Raw genomic sequence first — 25140 nt, forward strand, 5'->3', positions numbered from 1 at the left:
CCCCCACAACCACCCACCTCCTTACTCCTACACTTCCTATCCACCACCACAGAAGTCAGTCTTGAATGCAGCATATTCCTGACTGTGTGTTATTGGATTTATTCCAATCCACCAAACATATTCCGGATTATATCATGTCATACTGTGTGACACATCCTACCCCAGGTATTCTCTCACGTGTCACACCTTTCACTCAGTGTAATCATAGAGTCACTCAGACAAACAGCATAGAAACAGGCCCTTCAGCCCACCATGTCTGTGCTGACCAACAGACACCAAACTAAACTAATCCCATTTACTTGCACTTGGTCCAGAGCCTATTATACTCTGGCAATTTGGTCTTAGAAATGCCAGCCATGGGGAAGAGATTCTCACAATCTACACTGTCCGTGCCTCTCATAATTTTGTACATGTCAGTCAGAACCCCCTCAGCCTTCTCTGCTCCAGGGAAAACAAATCCAGCCTATCCAGTCTCTCCTCATAACTGAGACTTTCCATTCCAGGCAACTTCCTGGTGAATGTCCTCTGCCTCTCCTCCAGTTCAATCACATTCTTCCTATAGTATGGTGACCAGAACTGTGCTCTGTAGCCTAACCAATGTCTTATAAAATTGTAACAAGACGTCCTTGCTCCTATATTCCACTCCCCAGCTAAACAAGGCCTTCATCCCATTTTCTGGATCACTCTGCCTTTATTCCTGATGAAGGGCTTTTGCCCGAAACGTCGATTTTGCCTGTCCTCGGATGCTGCCTGAATTGCTGTGCTCTTCCAGCACCACTGATCCAGAATCTGGTTTCCAGCATCTGCAGTCATTGTTTTTACCACAATGTTACAAAGAGTCGATTTTATTTTTATATATTTACTTTGCACAAAAAATATTATTTCGCACCAAAATTATCATCTAACCTTCAAAGATTTATTTGCTATTATACATTGGCACCTATTATTTAAATTCTCTCAGGTTCATTGTACACAGATTTTCTGTTCCAGCATATAAACTTCTGTGGCAGCCTGAGGATTTGCAGTATTGCTGTTGTGATTTTGTAGATGTCTCATAGGATTGTGAAAACTGTTTTAAGAAGCCTTCTTGGATCATCTGTAAATTCCAGAGGGTTTGTACTAAAACACTAGGACAATTTCAAAGCGCTGTGGCCGTTTTGGTATGAGCAATAACTCATTTAAGGATTTCATGGAAGATGGAATTTTATTACAGCTAAATTTGGAGCAATCCACTTTTACTTATGAACCTGGGTGGAACATTCACAGGTGGTGTGATAATGGTAATATCACTGGACAAGTTACCCAGAGGCCTAGGTAAATGCTCTAAGGATGTAGGCTCATTTTCCACCATAGTAGGTAGTGAAATTTGAATTCAGTGAATGAAATCTGTAATTAAACGCTAACTTAATATGACTATGAAAACATCTGATTCACAAATGCCCTTTAGGGAAGGGCATCCTTACCTGGTCTGGATTACATACGACTCCAGACCTATGTGGTTGATTCTGAACTTCCCTGTAAATAGCTTGGCCAGCTGTTCAGTTCAAGGGCAATTGGGGATGGGCAAAAACGATTGGCGAGCCAATGTTGCCCACATGTTGATCTGTAACTTCATTTCACACAGCAGCTTACGCTGCGTTTGGGTTGATGATACTCTGATCACACACCACCAAAAGAGAGTTCGGATTAGATGTGCGTGTACAACTTTCTTCTAATGATTCAATTTAAAATTGAACTTTTGAAATTCTGAAGAAGTTATATCGGATTTGAAACATTAACTCTCTCTCTGTCTCTCTCTCTCTCTCTCCACAGATGCTGCAAGACCTGCTGAGTTTCTCTACCACTTTCTGTTTTGGTTCCAGATCTCAGGTGGCATGGTAGCACTTGGGCATATTTCAGCACATGGGGCACAGATTTAATTTTGGGCGGCATGTTGACTCAGTGGTTAGCACTGCTGCCTCACAGCGCCAGGGACCTGTGTTTGATTCCAGCCTCGGGCAACTGTCTGTGTGGAATTTGCACATTCTCCCTGTGTCTTGCGTGGGTTTCCTCCGGGTGCTCTGGTTTCACCCCACAGTCCAAAGATGTGCAGGTTAGGTGGATTGGCCATGCAAAATTACCCATAGTGTTTAGGGATGTGTAGGTTAGGCGCATTAGTCAGGAGAACAGGTCTGGGTGGGTTACTCTTTGGAGGGTCGGTGTGGACTGGTTGGGCCAAATGGCCTGTTTCCAAACTGTAGGGATTCTATGATTTCCAGCATTGCAGGATTTTGCTTTTATTACAATAGCCTGAATGATTGTTTGATCTCACTGATAACTGTTGTATTCTATCTTGGTTCAGGTACGAGCCAGTGCCATTGCTCAAGATGCTGATCAGAACTATGACTACGCCAGCAACAGTGTCATCTTACACCTGGATGTTGGGGATGAAGTTTACGTGAAACTTGACGGAGGGAAAGTTCATGGCGGCAATAACAACAAGTATAGCACCTTTTCTGGTTTCATCATCTACCCAGACTGAGTAGAGGCACCTTTGTGTTATTTTGCAGACCAACCAGGGAAGAATGTGTTTAGTGTCGATCAGAAGGTCAAATGGAACACAGAATTAGCAAACCCCCAAGATCCTAACTGTTCAGTTGTTCAGTAGATAAATCAAAGATTCTTTTGCAATTTTATTTCTTGCTTCAAAATAACTTTTTCTTCATTTTAGTGTATCAAGCTATTAACAATGTGAGAGCAGTATGTAAAATACTGTGATAAGCAAAAGCACTGGCGCTAAACAACTGTATATAAAAATCCAGAGGGTTAAATAATGATGAACACCAATTAACTAACATGGCACAATCTGACTTTATGGCAGGTATGTGTGCCAGAAGCATATCTGACATTAACTTTAATTAAATTTCAACCCAATAGTATGCTTTATATAATTTGACAGGTAAAGCTCCATTATTTAACCTAAAAAACAAAAGTTCCAAATCCTGATACTGCATCTTAATTTTTTTTCCTGCTTTATACAAGTAACCTATTCCACTGGATGATGTCATGTTTATATCAGCAGTGGAAAGAGCCTGGCTGTCAATTAACCCATGATATCATCAGTGGTGATATTGTCCACTGAGATTATGGGCAGCAATATAAACTTGGTAAAAAATTGCCAGGCTCAATCTGCCTGTTCTAATAGTTCAGGTGGATGTTAAAGAACCTATGGCACTACTTTCTCCCTTAGCTAGCAACCTGAATAAACTATTGACGGGCCAATCATCTCATTTCTATTTTTGGGATCTTGCTTGCGCAAAATGGCTGCTGCATTCGCCTATGTAACAACAATCACTGCACTTCAAAGAAGCTCATTGTGATAAGGCGCTATGTTCATGCAAGTCTCTTTTCTCTTGCCTAATTTGAATGGTGCTGTTTTTCTACGTATTAACCATCTATATTCCCAGCAATTACCAAGATGAAATTTATGAAATATTTGTTCTTTTTGCTGGCTGCACCCTGTTGCTAATATCACTTTAATTTGCAAAATAAATAAAAGGTCCAAGAGTTAGCATAAAAATATAAGCGTGAAAATGTTTACTTTCAACATTATTTAGGTAGGAGTTTCACCTCCTGCAGTTCACCAGTCCTAGTCTTACCTTTATCATAAACTGGCACAGTCCTGTTAGCAGACCATCACTTCCACTCTTCTAGGTGTTGTGAAGTCTTATCATGGAAGTCAGCTTCCGTTTATCAGTAAGATGATTTGCCTTTATCCTTGACAACATTGTATGCCTTGTCAGTGAACCAATAAACAAAGGAAGGTTCCAATAGAAAGAAGAAATATAAGAGTATATATTCTTGATCAGCATTGCTCTCATGCAATTAAAATGTTTGTCTGAAATTACTGTGTGCTTTTTTAAAATTCAATTGCACACACAAATTTCAGTATTAACATAATAAGTATGTGTATCAAAATATTTATAGGACATTTGTAACTCTGCATGAGAATCTTAATCTTACTAAACCTGGCTGAAGTTAGAATTTGGCAGAATCTGGTGATACCAAAATTCTGCAACAAACACAGGAGGTCTTTTAAGTGTTTTTTTCTGCTTGGAATTGCTGTACAATTGGTCACTGACAGAATGAACATTGTTAATTACTCACCAGAAAGATGAGCAGTTCTGTAATTCTGAGTGACTTACAGATGTTTTGCCTGTATAAATTACCCAGAAAACCACACAGATCTGCAAAATCATTGAATGGGACTCCATAAATGAGAATGCTAAAAATGCTTAACTTGTTGACTAGTGCATTCAAGTTCTCAAAATTGATTTTGACCTTGTTTCCCATGTTTGCACACATTTATGAATATTGCAGTTGAAATTCCTTATGATTAAATTATTAGTTTCTTCTAATCTTGAGTATGCACCCCATGGAGCGCAAGGTTAATAGTGATTAATTCTATGAAAAATACAGTAGACTAGAACATCACCAGCCTGAGGCTGTGTGTGATATCTGATGGTCCTTACATGAATTCAAAATCTTCTCTTAACCTAGTTTTAGCACTGTGTCAAATTAAGTTAGAGTTTTAGGGGCCCCCTTGCAAATTCTGCACAGATAGACATTCAAAATGGCTAAAAATGCTAATTATTTAACACAAGAATTAATAATAAGATGATACCTTCATGTAAATAGGGCTAATGTAATTGAACTGAAAGGAAATGAAGAAGGATGACAGATGACTTGATAGAGGTGTACAAGATGATGAGAGGCGTAGATAGAGTGGATAGCCTGAGACTTTTTCCCAGGCCAGAAATGGCTATCAAGAGGGGACACAATGTTAAGGTAATTGGAGGAAAGTTTAAGGGAAATGTCAAAGGTAGGTTCTTTACACAGTGAGTGGTGGGTGTGTGGAATGCACTGCTAGCAGTGGTAGTAGAGTCAGATACATTAGGGACATTTAAGCGAATCTTGGATAGACACATGGATGATAGTAAAATGAAGGGATTGTAGGTTAGTTTGACCTTACAGTAGGATAAGAGGTCGGCATAACATCGAGGGTTGAAGGGCCTGTATTGTGCTGTACTGTTTTATGTTCTATGAAACAAATTTGCCATGCATGTTAAGTAGACTGGTTTGTACTATGCGCATATCACACATAATAGCATATGCATTGTTCGGTATTTATTACAGAAGTAGTGCTTTGCACAGGATTCAGATGAATCTACAGTTGAATCCAGTTTTTTCTGCCAATAAATTCCCAGTTCTTGAATAACATCCCCTTTTTGATGGAGGCTGGTCATCTCACCTGCTTTTTCGTGTTTTAGAAGCTGGTGATGTACCAAATTCATCCCAAAATGAATAAACTTTCAGCTCTTATTTATTCTTGTATAAATGGGCTGATGTTGTCAGTCACTTCTAATCTGCATGAGTACTCGCTGCAAGTACGCTAAGTAAAATTAGTTTGGAAAGTCTGAACCCAGGTAAATTTTTCTAATGAAAACTTTTCTTTGCCTAAGTGATAATGAATTTGTCTGGGAAAATGATCTAAGGAGAAATAACTTGGTCACAGAAAGTGGCAGGACAATATAAGGGATTCTATGGAGTAGGTACATGACAGTTATTTCTGCTTTAGTCGTTTTTAACGCCTCCAAGCTTCCCTGCTCCAATGCAGCATGCAAGTTGATATTTATTCCTCAGGTCAACCCCATCACATTGACTTCTGAAGAAATCAACAATAATATGATACTAAGTAACTTCGCATCAATAATAGCCTGCATACTTTCACTGGAAGGAGAGTAATGTGGGTGGACTTCGGCTGATGTCAGGATTGCTTTATTTATTATGGATCTCACAGCCAAACAGCTTACTAGCGCATAATGTTTAGAAGAACGATCATGTAGGATGTGGTACTGGAGGTGATTGCCTCCAGTATACCTTTGATATGCACATAAAAATAAGTTAGTAACAGAATTATATCCCAACTTTACAACAAATACTGTTCATTGTACACAGCATAAAAAAGGTCTGCAGTCACACATATAGCACAAGTGTAGATGGAAGGTGGACACCATTTACGCAGGAAATGTGTATGACTTATGTAGTTTACTATCCATTTGAGATACCGGATAAATGTATATTAGCTCCCTCACTGTCAAATCAGCTGGCTCCTCTCAGAAAATATTGTCTTCTCTATTAGCAATGTTTTCCTGCTATCAAGAATCACCTCAGTTCAGGTTTTAGCTTGAGTTCAATTTGTGGGTTCAAGTTCCAATCCAGTAGTTGAGTACCTGATAGGCTGTCATTCTGGTGCAGTATTGAGGGAGCGATGCAATGTCAGAGATTTCATTTTCAAACCAAGTTGGTGAGCCAGTTCTGTTCAAATGAATGCTAAAGTTTCAGTGGCCATCATTCTCCCAGTCAACTATGCGAAAGTGAGTACTGCAGATGCTCGAGATTAGAGTCTAGATTAGAGTGGTGCTGGAAAAGCACAGCAGATCAGGCAACATTCGAGGAGCAGGAAAATCGATGTTTTGGGCAGGATCCCTTCATCAGGAAGGGCTTTGTTACCCTTCCTGATGAAGGGCTTCTGCCCGAAATGTCGATTTTCCAGCTCCTCAGATACTGCCTGACCTGCTGTGCTTTACTAGTACCACTCTAATTGACTTCATTCTCCTAGTGCCTTAGCTGATTCTCTTTCCTCAAACAACACACCAAAAGCAGATTAGCTTGTGAATAATTTCATTGAATTTTGTGGGATTTAGTGTGTGAAATGGCTGCCATAACTGTCTACATAACAGTCACTTTACTTCAAAATAATGTATATGAAGCACTTTTTTCTTTAATGGGATGTGAGTTTCACTAGCATACCTGCCATTTATTGCCCATCCCTAATTGCCCTTGAGAAGATGGTGGTGAATCATCATTTTGATCACTGCAGTCCATCTAGTGTAGGTAGACCCACATGCTGTTAGGAAAACATCTCCAAGATTTTGACTCATTGACAGTGAAGGAACAGCAACATAGTTCTAAGTCATGTTGATGTATGGCTTGGAGGAGAACTTGCAGGTGGCAGTGTTCCCATGTATCTGCTGCTGTTGCCCTTCTCGGTGGAGGGGAGAGGGTTCAAGGTTTGGAAGATAGTACTGAAATGGCATGAGAAATATAATAAGACATTTTGATATTACAAGTTCTCTTACACATTAAACAATATTTTAATATCTCATCTAAATAGTGCATCTATTTGTATTGCCAGCAGCCACAAAGATCAATTTAAAAGGTCTTTGTACTTTAGAATAAAACCAGTAACAAGTATTCTATGGGTATCAGAGCAAACATGATTGTCAGAAGCCAGGCAGGCAAATTTGCTCTTGTAGGTTCCTCCAGTCATTTCTGGTCTTTATCTTATGTGTTTTGACAATGGGTTGAAGTTTCCCTTGACACAGCTGGAAGAAGTGCAGACTTCCCCGAGATTCTTGGCCAAAATACCTCCTTCCATCATCATGAGATGATTGGGTCATGCATCTAGTATTTTGGCTGTGAAATCTTTCTGTGCGCAAAGTGGCTGCTGCTGCATTTACCTTTCTGTGAAATTTTTTTGGAAACATTTCTGAGATAAGACAACATATAAATGAAAGAACATTTAATTTTTCTCTAAAACAGTAGCTTCTTCACAGATGCTATATAGTTTATAGCATGTATATGTTTCAGTCAAATGTAAACATGCACTCACCATACAGAATGAATATATATTTTACTTAATGTGCACTCTTCAGTGAATTCCTGATATGACCCAAGAGTCAATTATCAGCCACCTGTCCTGCGACCCCAGGCAGGCTTGCTTTTCAATGTTCTTCAACAATTGCCATTCTCAGCCTGTTCCACTGTGGAATATTGACACCGTTAATTTTAGCGACATTCCCACTCATTTTCTTTGCTCTCCAGCAAGAGGAAGCAAACGTAAGCTAGTAGGGTATGACAGCAAACACACAGAATAACAAAAGAGCTGCATTCAAAATACCTCCCATCCTCTCTAAAAGAGTGCTTTGGAGACCATTTGAAAGTGGGCCATGAATAAGGCAATGCTTAACATTGAGTAATATCAATAACTGTAAATTGTGATAGTGGCTCACATTAGCTTTTAACTTTATTTAACTGACTAAATCAAAGATATCAGTGATGAAGCTGTGTAGGGTGTTGGTTAGGCCACAGATGTGTCAGTTCTGATTCTGGGACATGACTAGGTAGGGTGCTTGATGACTGGTATGGACATGATGGGCTGAAGGGCCTCTTTCTGTTCTGTAATACTCTGATTATGACTCAATGACACCAGACAATGCATTACAAGATTTTACAAAGGATATCATTAAATGTTAAAATAAAGCAAAGATTAAATTATTACATTGTAATTCACCTTGGACTGTCTAAGAACTAGAGTTTCTTTTATGTTAGTGACTTAGATTTCAGAAATATTATACTTTTTAATGATCATTTTATCATTATATTGGTGACACACCACTGATGTAGGATCAGGATTCTGGCATTTTTTTTGTATGGTGAACCATATAAAATGCATACTGGTCACCAGGTGATACAAAGCTCTTGCCATTGGTCTTGGCGCCTTCTTCAAATTGTGTATTGCTAAACTTCCAGCTTCATTATTCCACAGTGAAGCAGCAAATTAATCACACACGTTGATTAAAGTCCACAGTTTCTGCAAGTGATTGATTTGTGGGATTTTGTTGTTCTGCTTGGATCACCAGAACTAGCTCCCCTGTGAACAGAGATGGTCATTAGTAAGCAGAGCAGCTTGAGGAGGAATGTATCTCACATAGCACAACGTGAACAAAGTATTGTAAATTGTCACTGCAGCAAATGTACTCTAACCACAGGAGGGGTGCTGGCCAATGTACTCTAGACTGGTGACATGATAACTGAACCATTTTGTACTTTGAACAAACAAGTGGAATTAACACGAAGAAATTAGAAAGGCGTCTGTTTCTGAGAGTTATAAAATCATGCAATACAGAAGGAGATTATTTGGTCCGTCATATCTGTGCAACCTTTTTGAAAAAGCTATAGACTAACTTTTGCTTTTTTCCCCCACAACCCTGCAAATTATTTCCCCTTCAAGTATAGCCAGCTCTGTTTTCCGAGTTAAGACTGAATCGGCTTGCACCATTTTATAACAACTTACTGCCTAAAACAAATTCCCTTCATTGCCCATCTGGTTCTTTTGCCAACAGCATAAATCAGTGCTGTTTGACTTCCTGTCAATGAAAACAATTTCTGCCCGTCTAGTTATCAAAACTAAAGGAGGCAGGATTCTATCAGCATTCCCAGTTTGCTCTTTGGGGTAGGCTATTATTTATGTTTTGAATATATGATTTATAATCCACTGTACAATTTAAAGAAGAAAAGTATGTATGAAAAAGAAACGTTTGGCAAAATGTCTCTTTGCTTGGGGAGCTAGCAGATCTGGCAAAGCTGTGTTTTTAACCCAATAAGATCAAGTGCATATGAAATGTTTCAACAGAATGAATACCATTGGATACCTTTCAAATCTTCAGTAAAAAACTGATTTAGGCAATGATGTTTCAGCTCATTCCCCGCTGCAAGGCATTGACATAGGCACTGCATGACATAAAGTATCAGTGTATTATCACTTATATTTATGTTCCTTTCCATTCAAAATTACAAATGATGTCAGAAAGGTATTTCTACTGGAAAATGTTCAGGCGAGGGCAATGTTTTGGTTTTTATAAATAGTCTAAGTTTCCAAAACCACATGACAAGTGTTTTAAAACACACTTTCAAAATAATCAATGTGAAGTGCACTGTGATATAGAGTCATAGAGATGTACAGCATGGAAACAGACCCTTCGGTCCAACCCGTCCATGCCGACCAGATATCCCAATTCAATCTAGTCCCACCTGCCAGCACCCGGCCCATATCCCTCCAAACCCTTCCTATTCATATACCCATTCAAATGCCTTTTAAATGTTGCAATCGTACCAGTCTCCACCATTTCCTCTGGCAGCTAATTCCATACACGTACCACCCTCTGCGTGAAAAAGTTGCCCCTTAGGTCTCTTTTATTTTTTCTTTCCATACTTATTCCTTTAAAGGGCAGGAACTTCCAAGCAATGGATTTTTCCTTAGATAGTACCCATCTAGCTCAGAGCTATAGTTACAACAGAAAACTTCCTCCTTGTTTTTCAGCATTCTATAGACAGCGGCATATAAATTAAACTTAGAACCTTCAAAACATTTTTATGCCAACTTTAAATTGTGAACCAACGGTTTTGGTGATTGAATTTTGAAATGTGAAGAAAATAATGAGTAACTCAAATTAAATCATTGAGTTTTGTTGAATTGATTAATTCTGTAAGGAAAGCTTGAACCACAATCAAAACATTTTACAAATAATTAAATGCATGGTCTTTGGCATCAATTGCAAAGAGTTCATTGAATTCATTGAGTCACTTTGGCGATGGCAATTTTGGTTTCATAACCATTTCTCCACAACAAATCATCCACTGATTGAAAAATCAATCTGCATCCACTGAATTGGAAATTTCACATTTTTAAAAATTATCTGCTAATACTTCATACATGAATAGCAAACCCATGATTTGATGACAAAACCGCATGAAACATCAAGCAGAGCAGCATATATATTTTTGCTTTTGGTGAAGATTTTTTTCTTCATTAATCATCCTCCTATTCCATTTGGCACAAAGATGATCCTTGAATGGTGTGTTGGGTACACATCCAAAGATTGTACAATTGATGTCAGAACACCTGCTATAACTGCAATTTGGGTTTTATTTCTTTGTCGGCATCTCTTGATCTCTTTGCTTATGTAGGATCAGCACACTTACTATACTGATAGGCCACTGAGATGCTTATTCCACACATTATTGATCCACTCATCTTCTCTGGGGTGGCATGGTGTCTCAGTGGTTAGCACTGCTGCCTCACAGCACCAGAGACCCAGGTTTGATTCCAGCCTCGGATGACTGTCTGTGTGGAGTTTACACATCCATGTCTGCGCAGGTCCCCTCTGGGTGCTCTGGTTTCCTTCCAGTCCAAAGAGGAGTAGATTATAAATGGATTGGCTGTGCTAAATTGCTCATAGTGTCCAGGGATGTGTAGGTTAGGCAAATTAGCCATGAGAAATGCAGGGTTACAGGAATGGAGTGGGTCTGGGTAGGATGCTGTTCAGAGCATTGGTGTGGACTTGATGGGCAGAATCACCTGCTTTCATAATTTTTCACTCGTAGTGTGGCTGTTGAGCCATGTAAAAAATTATGGGCATTTTATCTATGTTGCCGATGTAACATAATGGGCAGTTGTGTTTTTGCTCCTAAGAGAAAAATCGCAGGAAACCGGTCAACTATCTTCTGCATTATCTTCTGGTGCAACTTCAGACATTTTTGTTCTGTTGCTCTGAAATCTTTGCTGGACTCAGGGTTTGGTTTAGCCCACTTAAGTATTGTTTGTATGCATTGCATTTCTGGTGATGATGTAACCATTCTGACTATTTTTGAGGATCCGTTCCAACACTTGCTTCTCAAGACCAGGCCAATAGCTTGTCCCTGTTCTCGTGGTTCATTTGATCTTGGGCATCTTCTTCAGGATGGATTCCTCCTTCTTCTATTCTCACACCAGCTGTTCTCTAACAGTGAATTCCCTTGCTTTAGCACAGTGATTCAATGAGTTAACAAATTTTATGATTTTCAGATTAAAACAAGCTTCATGTGTTATTCTTTTTGCAAGACAGCCAATTTCTGTTTAGTAGTTGCAATGCACATTGTTTCATGTGGGCATCATAAATTCCCATGCATTTTCTTGGCAATACAGCCCATATCATCTATTTGATTGCATGCATTGTTTTAAAAAGTAAGTATAACCCTAAGTACATTGCTGAGCTGAGAAAAATGAATTTGACTGTCCTAAATGTGCACTGGTAAAACAGGGTCATCTTATATACCATGATCTGCAGTAGTTGTGTGTCCATATAATTTTTCTGGTTCCCTGACGTTTCTGTTGTTGAACAGTTAGTCACAGATAAACTGTCCATTTGATGGCTTAACTGAGATATAATGTATCTTTAAAAAAATACATTAAGTAGATATGTTTGGAATTCCAAAAAAAAGCATTGCTGCAGGAGAAGATGTTTGATCACTTGGGTATTGTAAGGACTGAAGAGCTTGAACCTATATCAGGACAGCATACAAAATAAAATTGGTTGATAGGTTGGAGAACATGTGGAGTCAAAAGAATGAATAGTAAATAACAAGTAGAGATTAAGTAGTTACCCAGATTGGCAAATGATGGAAAGTGATGTTCCACAAGGATCAGCACCGGGCCCGCTGTTCACAATTTTTATTGAATGATTTGGACACAGGCACCAGAAGTACAATTTCACAATTTGCAAATGACACCAAACTGGGGACTATAGCAAATACAATAGAGAGTTGTGACAAAATACAAGAATATATCAATAAAATTGCAGAGTTAGCAAGTGATTGGCAAATTAATTCAATATATATCAGTACAAGGTACTAAATTTTGATCGAGGCCACACACTCCTTGGAAAATAAGTGTCTAAATGGCAGAGAGAAACAGTGATCTGGAATATAAACATTGAAATCATTAAAAACATGACACTGGTTGTTAAAGCCATTACTAAAACAAAAATTGCTGGCACTCATCTCCAGAGGGATAGAATTGAAATGCAGAGAAGTTATGTTAATTTTGTATTGAACTTTGGTTGGAACATCCTTGGAGTACTGTGAACAGTTCTGGTTTCCATATTATTATAAAAATCACAGTGCAACAGAGGTTTACCAGCATCATCCCAGAGCTGAGATTATGCCTATCAGGAAAAATTGAACTGGCTAGAGAAAAAAAAGACTGACAGGTTATTCTGATATAGGACTTTTAAGATTATAGCTTGGATTTTCAGGGAGTCAGGATGACTTGGGATCCCTTTAAAAATGGCAAGCAAGTACTGATTCCGGGATTTTCAACCCCGTTCCTATGGTTTTCCAATTTTCACCAGGCACTTTTCAGGAGGTGGGCTGGATCAGGTTACAAGCCCACACCCAAGGAGACATGGAGGGGAAACAGGGCGTGTGTGGGAATGGAGGGAGCATGAGGGGGTGAGGGCTGGAGGGACTTTCTGCTTTGATTATCACTGAAGCACAGCACTGAGTTGGGTCATTTAAAACAAACTGTCTCACCACCTGACAGCACAAGCAAGTTTTTCCAAGGTTGGCTGGCCCAACTGCAGCCGGCACCTGCCAAATCCTACGTCTACCCAACATCTCCAGCATGGCATGAAGATCCCATCCTTGTGGGCACTTTTGCCTGAGGTAGGTGCATCAGCCAGGACATTTTCTGACTCCTGCTGCCCAACTCAAGGATGAAACTCCAGCCCTATGAAAGACTTTGATAGGATAGACAAAAGAAAATTATTCCGCTTCCACTTGAGCTACAAATGAACTAGAGGCCATCAATAAAAAATAGTCACTGATAAATCCAGGAGGGAATTCAGGATAAACCTCGTCTTGTGAGTTGTTTGGATGGGGAGCTTGCAACCGTAGGGAGCAGTTAAGATGTATAGTGTAGATGCAGTTAAAGGGAAGAGAGATAAGAATCTGAAGAAGAAAGGGTAAAACAATGACATGATTAGATTGGATGAAGGGAGAGGGAGGTAGTTCATGTAGAGCAGAAACACCATAAACACCAAAAAGCCTTCTTCTATTAATGCTACTATGAATTCCTTCTCAGCTCGAAGTACATCATCCTCTCTCTCTTATGCTGAAAACAAGATTTATCTTGGCCCTTTATGCAAACCTATTCTTTCCTAGGATCTCAAGAGCTGTAGATTTTTTTTATCCTTTCCTTCCTCCAAACTCGGTCCCAAAAATCTGGATATCTCAGCTTTAATTATGTTGAACAACAGAGCATCCACAACCCCCTCAGGTGAACCACTCTTAAGAATCACTACCCCCGAGTGGAGAAATTTCATCTGATCTCAGTCCGAAGTGATCAGCCTCTTATCATGAGACTGTGCTCCATCTCCCCCCATGTTTTAGATTCCCCGGCCAGGGGGTGATAATCTTAGTATCGACCCTGACAAAACCCTTCAGAATCTTATGTATCAATGAGATTACCTTTCATTCTTCTAAACTCCAGTAATATAGACCCAATGTACTCAGTGATCTATCATAGGAGAATCCACTCATCCCAGGAGACGTTTGACAATACAACACCTCTGTTGAAAAGATGGCACTAAGACAAGAATAATAAAAGAAACTGCTATTAGATTGAAATGATAAGAGATGCTAGTGAAAAGACAGTTGGCTGCACTTGTATTTAATTGAATGAAAAAGGAAATGTTAGTTCCAGCACATCCAAGAATGTTTTTAGATCAAAAATATTGCTTTTATTGATTCTTATTCTCTGATTTTTCTTACTTTGTAGCATGTAAAGTGAGGTTGTGTGTCACTATTGCCAGCCTGTATTTTCCCTGAGATGTGCTGAATGCATCTATTACTCAGCCATGAGCCCAATTAAGCGCAAAATCATCTATTTAGTTTGATTACTGCAGCAACATGTTTTTTTTTCCATACATGACAGAATACATACAACTTCATGTATGGAACTCAATAAGCCAACAAATAAGAGTTTCTAAAATCCAATAGAGGGCTTTTCTCACTTGATCACTTCAGTACATTTACAGTCCCATCAATAGCCAATTTTAAGGAAAAAGGAAAGCAAAATCCTATATTGATAATGGCAAGATTACAGTAACCGTAAAGATGGTTTGTTTGAAATAAACCTTAAAATGCTGAGAATCTGAAATAAAGACAAAATGCTTTAAAAAGCAATAGCAGGTCTGACAGCATCCAAATAAAATATATGTTTATGTTTTGTATAGAAAAACATCAAAACAAGAGATTTTAGGGAATCAACTGAATTCTGATACTCAGAATGTTGCACACTGTGACGAATAGAAACTGCCTGTTGAAATTGAAACTTTCTACCTATGAATGGTCAAGGATTAAATATATTGAGATTGATCCTTGAACAAGTGGATTTTTTTCCATGCTACTATCAATGTCATACTTTAAGATTTATTGCGCTATTAACATGCTTTCTTCTTTCTCTGCACATTTGGTTGAAAACTATGATCATACTTAAAGGGAAAGCAGCTACTAGCCTTCCCAGAGCTCTTTAATACTCTGCAGTTCCCTGCGTCATTTGATTTGAGAATTTCAGTACAGCTCCCATAATACCCTCAAATATAAAGTTCCCATTATAGTTTAATTTTCATAATTTCTCCCACACAAGGTAAATATTGTTCAGTGGATGTTTTGCACTGGCTGAGAGCAACTACTGGATACAGTGGAGATGCTATTAGCAGATTTGGGCACCACACTATGATTTTGTCTTGTTTGTCACTAAAATTGCATTGAAACCTGTGATGTTCTATATATTTTAATTATTATTTCAACTGGGTCAAGACTAACCAAATAGTTTTGAATGAAGCATTCCAATCACCAAAGCTCTCCGATGGTAATGGTTGGGTGATACAAATTGGCTAGATATATCCTTTCACCCCTGAAATGTGGACTCAACCTCACCACAGACTGATGGGTTTAAACGTCATCGCTATCTGTTGTGCACCAGAGTTTAATGTACTAGGTCCATCTTCAAATACTTCCCAGTGGATGTATTATCAGTATTTTAATATTATAATATTATTAATATTTTGGCCATCTTACCAAATTAGCCATTGGGGTTGCTGGTGAATAAAATGGCACATTGGCACAGGGTGATCTACTCAGGTTAGTACATTGTTGGAACTTCACACAGCAGCTAGCTGTGATAAAGCTGACCCAAGAGTGCTCTGTGCTGAGAATGGGTGCCAAGAATGGTTTCCTATTGTGAAAATTTATTGGACAAAGGAAAAGCTCTCAGATTGCGATGTTAAGAGCAGTTATGAATAATAATGAAGGGTCATCTGCTGACCAAAGGATTGATAAAAATCTCTTCAGCAAAATAATACTGGCACCATTAATTGAAGTGATGCTGCCATTCGATTGCTAATCCTTTGGAAGGTGTGTTATTTTCTTTGTGAGAAGGAAACAGGCTAGAACTGCAATCCTGTGATGCTCATGTAATCTAATAATCCATTTTGGTGAAAGTTACGTAACTGCAGGGATGGACAAGGAGCAGGGGGGAAAAAATTTCCTGAACAAAAAAATGCTGTGAGCTTTCCTCTATAATTAATGACTAACAAAAATGCATTTTTGCAAATGCCACATTTTGAAGTTCTGTGTTCTGAGGTTTTCTTTATGGGTCATTAATTACAAAGGAAAACAAATATTTCCCCATTTTGAGAGGTAATTTACTGAAGTGTCTCTCTTCTAATATATAAATGGACACTGGTGTCAATATCTATCTTCAAACAGTGTTGAGAGATTGTATTGCCCCAGTGTATGTTATAAAGCTCTGGCATTGTACCTTGGTGGCTATTTAGTGGGGAGGTGATGGCCTATTGGCATTATCACTAAACTATTAATCCAGAGTCCCAGGTAACCTTCTGGGAACTCAAGTTTGAATCCTGCTATGGCAGACTTGAATTCAATAAAAATCTGGAGTTGGGAGCCTAATGATGACCATGAAACTATTGTCAATTGTTAGGAAAAACCTAATGTCCCTTAGGGAAGTAGTCCAGACCCACAGCAATGTGGTTGACTCTTAACTACCCTCTGGACACTACTCTCTGGGCAATAAATGCTGGTCCAACCAGCAATGCCCACATCCTGTGAATGAATAATTACTTAGCAATTTATTGAAATAGCAAGATCACATAAGTGCGTCTTTTACTTTAGGACAATTAAATGGGGAATTGTTAACATTCAGCAAATAAATATTCACCATGCTGTAATTGTCTATCCCACATCCAGTACCAAACAATTTTTCTATACATTGATGTAAAATACTGAATAGTTTTAATTTAAATGTCATTAAAGTAATTCTTTCACTGACTAGATTCTGAACAATTGCTTCCCCAAACAATTTGATTCTGAAGCCAGTCTCACTTGCTAACCATTTTCCTTTCCCTTTTAAAAAGAAACACAACTTGTTTCCTTTACTATATTCCACATGCTAATAGAGAATTAACTACTATTTCTGTACTGATTTTTCCCTCAGCTCATGATACTAAATGCCACTGGGTCACTTGTACTGCGATATTAAATAATTATGCTAAACTGTATTCTAGTTTTCCTCCTACTACTGCTAGAAACTATTAAAATTAGGAAGCACTTCAAAAGTGATGGGCTAATCAAGGACAGTCAGCACAGTAAAAACCAGGTCATGTTTGACTAATTTAAGTCTTTTGAGGAAATTACCAAATTTATAGATAGGTAAATAATGAGCTGACATATTTGAACTTTGAAAATATTTTATAAAGTAACACATGTAAAACTTGTGAAAATAAGGCCTATGCTATTAATGGCAAGTGTGGCGTGGATAGAGAAATGGTTTATGGATAGAAAACAGAGCATAGAAGTAATTGGATTTTATGTTGTTAATGGGATGCTCAAGGGATCTTTGGTGGTACTATCTTGTTCTACATACAGATAAAGGATTTAAAAGTGGCCATACAAGAGGGATCAACAACAAAATCTGATGATACCAAATTATTCATTCATAGGATGTGGACATAGCAAATTGTGAGGAATAACATACATGTTATTGGTCATTCTCCCTAGATTGTATTTTTAGAGCAATTTAGCTCAAAATATGTCCCTTTGTTCTAGGTTCCCCAACTCAAGGAATAACTCATTCCTTCTATGTTTCATGCTAATTCTCTCAGTTTTTTTAAACACTGTAACATCCTTATATTCCAGGGGAGATAACTCAAGTTTACTTAGTTGCTCATTATAATTATTTTTTCATCCCATTTAGTACCTTGATGAATCATTACTGGACTTTCCTCAGTGGCAGTACATCCATCTTAAGGTGTACTCTGAGAACAGAACACAGTATTCAAATAAGGTCTAACCGGCACTTGATAACTGCAATGGTACCTCCTTGCTTTTATATTCTGAATCACTTGAGATGATGCCCAGCAATCTATTGGCTTTTTGATCTCCTTCACAGCTCTTAGCAAGTTTTTTTAATGACCACTAGGATACCAAAGTACTTTGCTTTATCATTTAGATTTTACTCCATTCTTTGCATCCGTAAAGTACTACCTTGCACTTTATTACACCTGCCATTGAACTACTCAAGCATACAATTTGTGGTCCTTTTGCAATTTCCTTTTCTTCACATTTCACTATGTCTTCCAGCCCAGTGCCATCTGAACATTTAGATATGCCCTCCTTTATTCCAAAACTAAAGGCAAATTTGAAAACCTAGGCCCTCAGTACTGATTTACCTCCCAGTCAGTTTCCTATCCATATAATAAGGCTATCTCCAATTCCATGCTCGTCCGATTTAGTTAGCAATACCTTGTGCAGGGGCTTAAAAAAATTCAGTTTAGAACATCTATTTATACTCTTCTAGCCACCATCTGAGTCACTCTGTCAAATTACTCCAGTGTTGGTTCGATGTGAGCTATCTGTCACAGAACTATGTTAATTTGCTTTCATCAGCTTATTTTATTCCAAGTACTCATTTACTCTATGTTTGATGTTGAATTTTAGTATTACTGCCAGTACTGATCTAATTGAATGTTGAGATTCTAGGTTTTCTCCAAAGGCACATCGAATACAAAAAAACTGTGCAAGATATTGGGGAGGCTGCAAGTGCAGTTTTATGGAGTGGTGAACACCCCATTGTAGGAATGATATTGAAGCAATGGAAACATTACAACATGAATTCATTCTGTTGATGCCACGGCTAAAATGTTATGGTTGACTTGAAGATCTAGGCCTGAATTCACTGAATACAGAAGTGAAGGTGAGAGTTTATAAAATAGAAGTGTCCTAAATTATGAAAGAATTTTCAAGAAAAATTTCATTGCTTGCCTTGTGATAATAAATACAAAAAGGGAGATTAAGGGGTGCAAGGGATTATTAGAATATGGGTTGCAATGCCGCAAGTATTGATTGAAGCTGCAATATGATACTTGAAAAAAATTATAATTTGAAGAAAATTGTTAAAACGGGTAAAGGGCAAGAGCAAGAAAATGTAGAGCTAGCACATACCTGATGGACCAAGTGGCTTCCTTCTGTGCTGAAATTTCTAAGATTCCATGAACTCTGCAAAGAACAGAAATTGTAATTTGCCATTAATCTGTGCGTGAATTTGTCTGATCACCAACTACAACTTCCGCAGTGCAATTTACATCATTTTTGCAAGATTTACATGGATTTTCCTTTAAAGTTCCAGCGGAAAACTGGTGAAATTTACCTTGTGGACAGAAAGTCATTTTTGTTTTGCTTTCAAATAATTGTATAAAGGCTCAACTTATTGACCTTACATCCAAGATTAGGGAGATTATCCCTTCTTATTTGCATTTTATTTTCATGGTGTCAAAAACACTGATCCAATGACTGAAGTATAATGTGCGAGAGTATTCATATCTATACATGTAATCAGCTTGTATATCTTGTGATGATCTCATGCATAGAATGTTACTGTGTACAGTACTAGATATTCTGTTGCCATGGCTGTAAGGTCAAATTGCAGTACAGAATGACAAGTGGCCCTATTCACATGCATGTGATAGTTACATTTAGCTTATTGTCTTGAATTGGTTTAGTCTCATTTTTGAATTAGTTTATTTATATTATCTAGTTTACTTGAAATGTATTGCAACTTGTTGGCTTTTTCTGAATTATCAGGTGACAATTCAGGAAACAATTGTAATATCTGATTTGCATAAAACAAACAGTCAAATGAATTTTCAGAGACCTTGTACAAATAATCAAAGCCCAAATTTTTGTGGTCCCAGAATCAAAACTGATGTCTGCAAATACTAGTCACCTAATTGTAACCTAACATGGAATTCACAGATGTGCAAGTTAACACGTTATTTTGGCAAAATGCTATCTGAAGTTCCAATTCTGTTACTGAGTTGTAGAGTAATCCTTTTGGAATTCACACACTTGGGATTATAATTAGAAAACAAAGAGACCAATAAATTGCAAGAGGAACAAAAAGTCAATTGCCAACGACTCCATATAAGGTGTTGCATTTTTGGTAAGACAAACCAGGACAGGACTTAACACAGTTAATGGTAGGCCCTAGGGAGTGTTGTCAAACAGAGAGACCTAGGTGTGCAAGTACATAGTTCCTTCAAAGTGGTGCCACAGGTAGACAGGGTAATGATCAGAACATTGAGTACAGGAGTTGGAATGCCATGTTACAGCTGTACAAGACATTTGAAAGGCCACGTTTGGAGGACTGCATACAATTCTAGTCACCCTACTATAGGAAGGATGCTATTAAACTGGAAAGGGTGCAAAAAAAAAGATGCACAATGATGTAACTGAGACTGGAAGGTTGGAGTTATAAGGAGAGGCTGGATAGGCTGGAACTTTTTCCCTGAAGCATAGGAGACTGAGGGGTGATCTTAAAGAGGTTTATAGAATCATGAGGAGTATAGATAAGGTGAGTAGACAAGGTCTTTTCCCTAGAGTTAGGGGAGTCCAAAGCTAGAGGGCCTAGGTGTAAGGTGAGAGGAGAAAGATTCAAAAGAGATCCGAGGTGGAACTTTTTCACACAGAGAGTGGTGCTTGTATGGAACGAGCTGACAGAAGAAACAGTAGAGGCAGGTACAATTACAACATTTAAATAGGTACATGGATAAGAAAGGTTTAGAGGGATATGGGCCAAATACAGGCAAATGGGACTAGTTCGGTTTGGGAAATCTGGTCTGGATGATTTAGGCAAAAGGGCCTGTTTCCATGTTGTATGACTCTGACTCTATAAATGTCCCACTGTAGACTGTGAGCGTTGAATGTATCAGATGAAGTTCAGTCCCACTGGTTTCTCATTGTTAGTGCATATGGTATGTAACCTACATGTTGTCATTCCGAGAGTTGAAACAACATTACAATTCTGGTACGTCAATGTTAGATTATAACAAACAGAAGAATCTATTGAAAATTCAAGGTGTGATAGTTCCAGGAGCTGACATTTAAAGGGGAGTGTTACTTGGGGATAAATAACTACAATATGCAGCAATCTTTCTTTTGTCCCGATCCACTGTGTGGGGAGAGATTTTGAAATACATAGTATTTTGCGAGGAAAGATTCTCTATTATTTTCACCAATAATCAGGGTCCAAGAGATCTACCATGTCAGATACCACTAAAATAAAAGGCTTGCTTAAATCACGTAACTGATGTGTCAATCTCCAATTGTGCTCTTACATTGAGCAAGATATGGACTCAATCCCAGATACAGATCCTACAAAATTGATTCTGAGAAGTTCTATGGCATCTTTTAGCCAGCACTTGAACTTTCAGTACTGTAGGGAATGTTGAAATTTATTTCACATTATTTTTCACATACTCAATAATGTTACCTGATAATTTTCAGAGAAGTGTTTTGAGTATAAAGTAATTAAATATCATAAAATGTGCCAAGCTGGGTCAGGATATATTGCAAAGATCTTACATGCAGGCTTAAGAAGACCGCAAAAGCATATTCTGAAAAATTTCTGAACTGTTGAGTGCATTAAAAGGTGTAACACACTAAGCTTAATTCCCGTTTTTTCAACTATTCTGTTTACACTTTATTACAGCACGCTGCCCCCATTAACATGAAACATTTCCATATGGTTGCTAAGTACTGCTCTGCAAGTTCACCCTTAAAAACAAGATGGGGAAAAGTACCAGACCAAGATTGTAAATTGTGGCAACTGACAGGATGAGTACTTTCCTGAACACTTGTATACACATTTACTCTGTTATACTCATGCAGATATACACGCACAACATTGTACGTATTACTTCTTTCAGTTGAGAACATGGATATGATTATTGTTACAGAAAATTTCAAGTGCACAAATTGGCACTTTGGTGAGAGTTTTGGGGCAAGGCAGGAACACCCTGTTTTTAAACTCTGCCAATTTGCTGCCAATGTTTGTTTATGCTACAGAAAAAAACTGCTGCAATACAAACTTTAGCAATCCAAAGTTTTGTTTCCCTGTTAGTACTTTAAATACTTATTGGAGACTGTGCTGGTATTTTCGGGGTGAAAGGGAGAAATATATGGTTGCATTGCCAAGTTCTCTCTCCATCTCTATCTCATTCTCTGTTGCTATTTATTGTGTGAGTGCCTTTTTCTCTTTTACACTTTCCCATTTTGCTCTTTTATACACTGTCTCTGTGGCGCCTGTATTGCATTAACTCCAGGATGAACTTTGCAATGTAGTGAGTTGTGGTTCTATTCATCCTGCTTTCCTGGCTGAAGGTGGGTTGAGGTGAAAACATGAGGTTTTGAAGAAGGCAAAGTGTTTTTAAAAGTTTGGGGGGAGAGGCGGGAATATAAGAAAAGAAAGCCTTGTGTGTTAACTATTACTAGTAGGCTTATCTTGGAAACGAATTGAAGTTGGTCTGGCTGAAATTTCCACAACTTCCCAGATTTATTTATGTAAGTGTTTACAATTAAATGTTAGTGTGATAAACATCATTACCTGCATGATTGTCTGTGGTATTTTTCAATCATTTAAAAATTAAAATAATTTTGATATTCAAATGATTTTATTAAGTCTTTGTTCATTATAAATTTGCTTTCTTACGGAAAATATTTCTATGTCATTCAAGATATTATAGTTCAACATGGATTCCTGTTGCGTGTATATGAGTGATCTGTCTAATAAAGCACCATTACTTATCTTATTTTCTGCATTCTTATTTAAATGTCCTTTTGCTTGGATTATTTCTACTCTGTCTGAGAACCAAAACATGTGATGCTGGAAAAGCACAGCTGGTCAGGCAGCATCCGAGGAGCAGGAAAGTTGACATTTCAAGCACAAGCTCTTCATCATTCCTATGATTTTAAAAAGTTCCAAGTGCTGGAAGCCTACAATAAAAAACAGCAGGTGCTGGAAGTGCACAACATTTATATTAATATCTAATAGGTTAGCATTTCATGTGTAAATCATGATTATACCAAGTCTATTCTATGGATATATAGTATCTAAAGTTAAAGTCACCATCATCCGAGATGACTGTTCTCTCACACAGAGACCGACAACTAGAAGTGAGCTTTAACCAGAGGCTCACCACACCTCAGGTAAAGGTTGATCATGCAGGACCACCATGGTAAACTCAGCCAGTGCAGGAACTGAGCCTGTACTGTTGGCACCACTCTATGATATTGACCAGCTGTCCAGCCAACTGAGCTAATTAACCCTCACTGCAAGTATGCATCAAAGTATAACACATATAAAACAATATACAAAAGCTGCAAATGTGTAAATCAGAATGTATAATAGACACATTTATAGTGCACATATATTTAAGAATATATAATAGAGATCAATATGTACAAAATATAAATAACTACTAATATTCAGATATCAAAATACAATTAGTGAGCCAGTTGGTAACTTCACAAGTAGTTAGGTGTAAGTCTAAGATACTCCCTAGCAACAAGTGAAGTGGACATTGATTTAGATAACTTCTAATCAATCTGTTCAGGGATGCTATTACACCCTGCTGGAACAGTGGCTCAAAGGTAGGGACACTACCGCTGCACCAGAAAAGCCCTGGGCACCCAGTTACAATGAAATCCATAGTTTGCACAAGGTGCTCACAGTTATAGTGTTTGTTGTCTACCATCTTTCAAAGGTTCAAGAAATCACTGCATTTGCTGTGCAAGGTTCTGAAATGGTTCACTGTATACCATTGTTTCTGGGGTAGGCTAAAACCTGAGGAGGGCTTTGTGGCCAAGAGAGCACATCTCTTGAACATTATTAGCAGTTTCTTTTTATTCATAGGCTGGGTCAGCATTTGCTGCCTGTCCCTAGTTACCCTTAAGAAGATGGTGGTGAGTTGTCTTCTTGGTCTGCTGCAGTCCATTTATGTAGGTATAGCAACAATGCTGGGATTTTGACCCAGTGACACTGAAAGAATGATGATATATTTCCAAATTAGGATGGTGTGTGGCTCAGAGGGGAACTTGCAGGTGATGGTGTTCCCATGCATCTGCTGCCCTTGTCCTTCTAGATGGGAGGTTTCTGGGTTTAGAAGATGCTACCAAAGAAGCTTTGATGAGTTTCTGCAGTGTATGTTGTAGATAGTACACATTGATGGTAACATCACTTGTGGAGGGATTCGATGTTTTTGGATGGAGTTCTAGTCAAGTGGACTGCTTTGTCCTGAATGGTGTTAAGCTTCTTGATTGTTTCTGGAGCTGACCCATCTAGGTAAGTGGGGAGTATCCCATCACACTCCTGATTTGTGTCTTGCAGATAGTGGATAGGGAGTGTGTTAGTTGTGGCAGAGTTCTTAGCCTCTAACCTGCTCTTGTAGCCACTGTACTTAAAACTGGCTAGTCCAGTATCTAGTCATTAATGGTGAGATTACAGTTTTATCTTTCTTGAAAAAAAAAGGTTATTATTGTTCAATAAAGTATACTTACCTTATGTCCATTGTAACTCTGGACAACTAGAAAGGGAGTGATGCTTAGAAACATAACTCAATCTCAACTTAACATCTCTGGCCCATACTGTATGTGCCCAGCTTGTTGTCTCCTGAACAGCAGGCAATCTGCAAGTGGCATGTCTTTTCATCAGCACCAATATTACCCTCTCATACATGCATGTTTGTGTATCTCAGTGTCACCTTGTGTTTAACATTGAAAATAATTTGCCAAAATCTAACCCATGTAATACTTCAAAGTCTTATAAAAAGAGCCTCGTGATATTCACCCCTCAATTAGACACAGAACCCTGAGGCCTTTTCATGTTTGTCCAAAAGAATCAATAAAATCTTCAGATGGATAGATCAGCCCTCAGGCTTTGCTGAGCAATATTCAGCTGGTGCAGCAAATTAACACTTGCATAGCCAAGTGATTACTCATATTCATTCTCTCCAGTTCTGTTCATGAATTATGTTGATGAAGCTAGTTTGTAGCTCACACATTAACTGCAGAAAATAGATCTCT

General features: G+C 38.2%; 1 protein-coding gene and 1 long non-coding RNA gene across 2 annotated transcripts in view; one reads left to right on the forward strand and one right to left on the reverse strand.

Annotated features, from left to right (window-relative positions):
* LOC122543345 (complement C1q-like protein 2) overlaps positions 1-3632 on the forward strand; it is a 44869-nt gene extending 41237 nt beyond the window's left edge. Inside the window, exon 2 of the mRNA XM_043681901.1 lies at positions 2342-3632. Within this exon, the coding sequence (XP_043537836.1) occupies positions 2342-2521 (180 nt within the window). The 3' untranslated portion in view covers positions 2522-3632. The remainder of the gene's footprint in view (positions 1-2341) is intronic.
* The window catches only part of LOC122543346, a 12441-nt gene extending 5559 nt beyond the window's left edge, over positions 1-6882 (reverse strand). The window contains exons 1-2 of the long non-coding RNA XR_006310004.1: positions 6853-6882; positions 3639-3774 (exon numbers count right to left, since the gene is read on the reverse strand). This is a non-coding gene — a long non-coding RNA (uncharacterized LOC122543346). The remainder of the gene's footprint in view (positions 1-3638; positions 3775-6852) is intronic.
* Positions 6883-25140: the final 18258 nt, after the last annotated feature.

This window comes from Chiloscyllium plagiosum, chromosome 43 (assembly GCF_004010195.1).
Source record: "Chiloscyllium plagiosum isolate BGI_BamShark_2017 chromosome 43, ASM401019v2, whole genome shotgun sequence".
In the NCBI taxonomy this organism is placed as follows: domain Eukaryota; kingdom Metazoa; phylum Chordata; class Chondrichthyes; order Orectolobiformes; family Hemiscylliidae; genus Chiloscyllium; species Chiloscyllium plagiosum.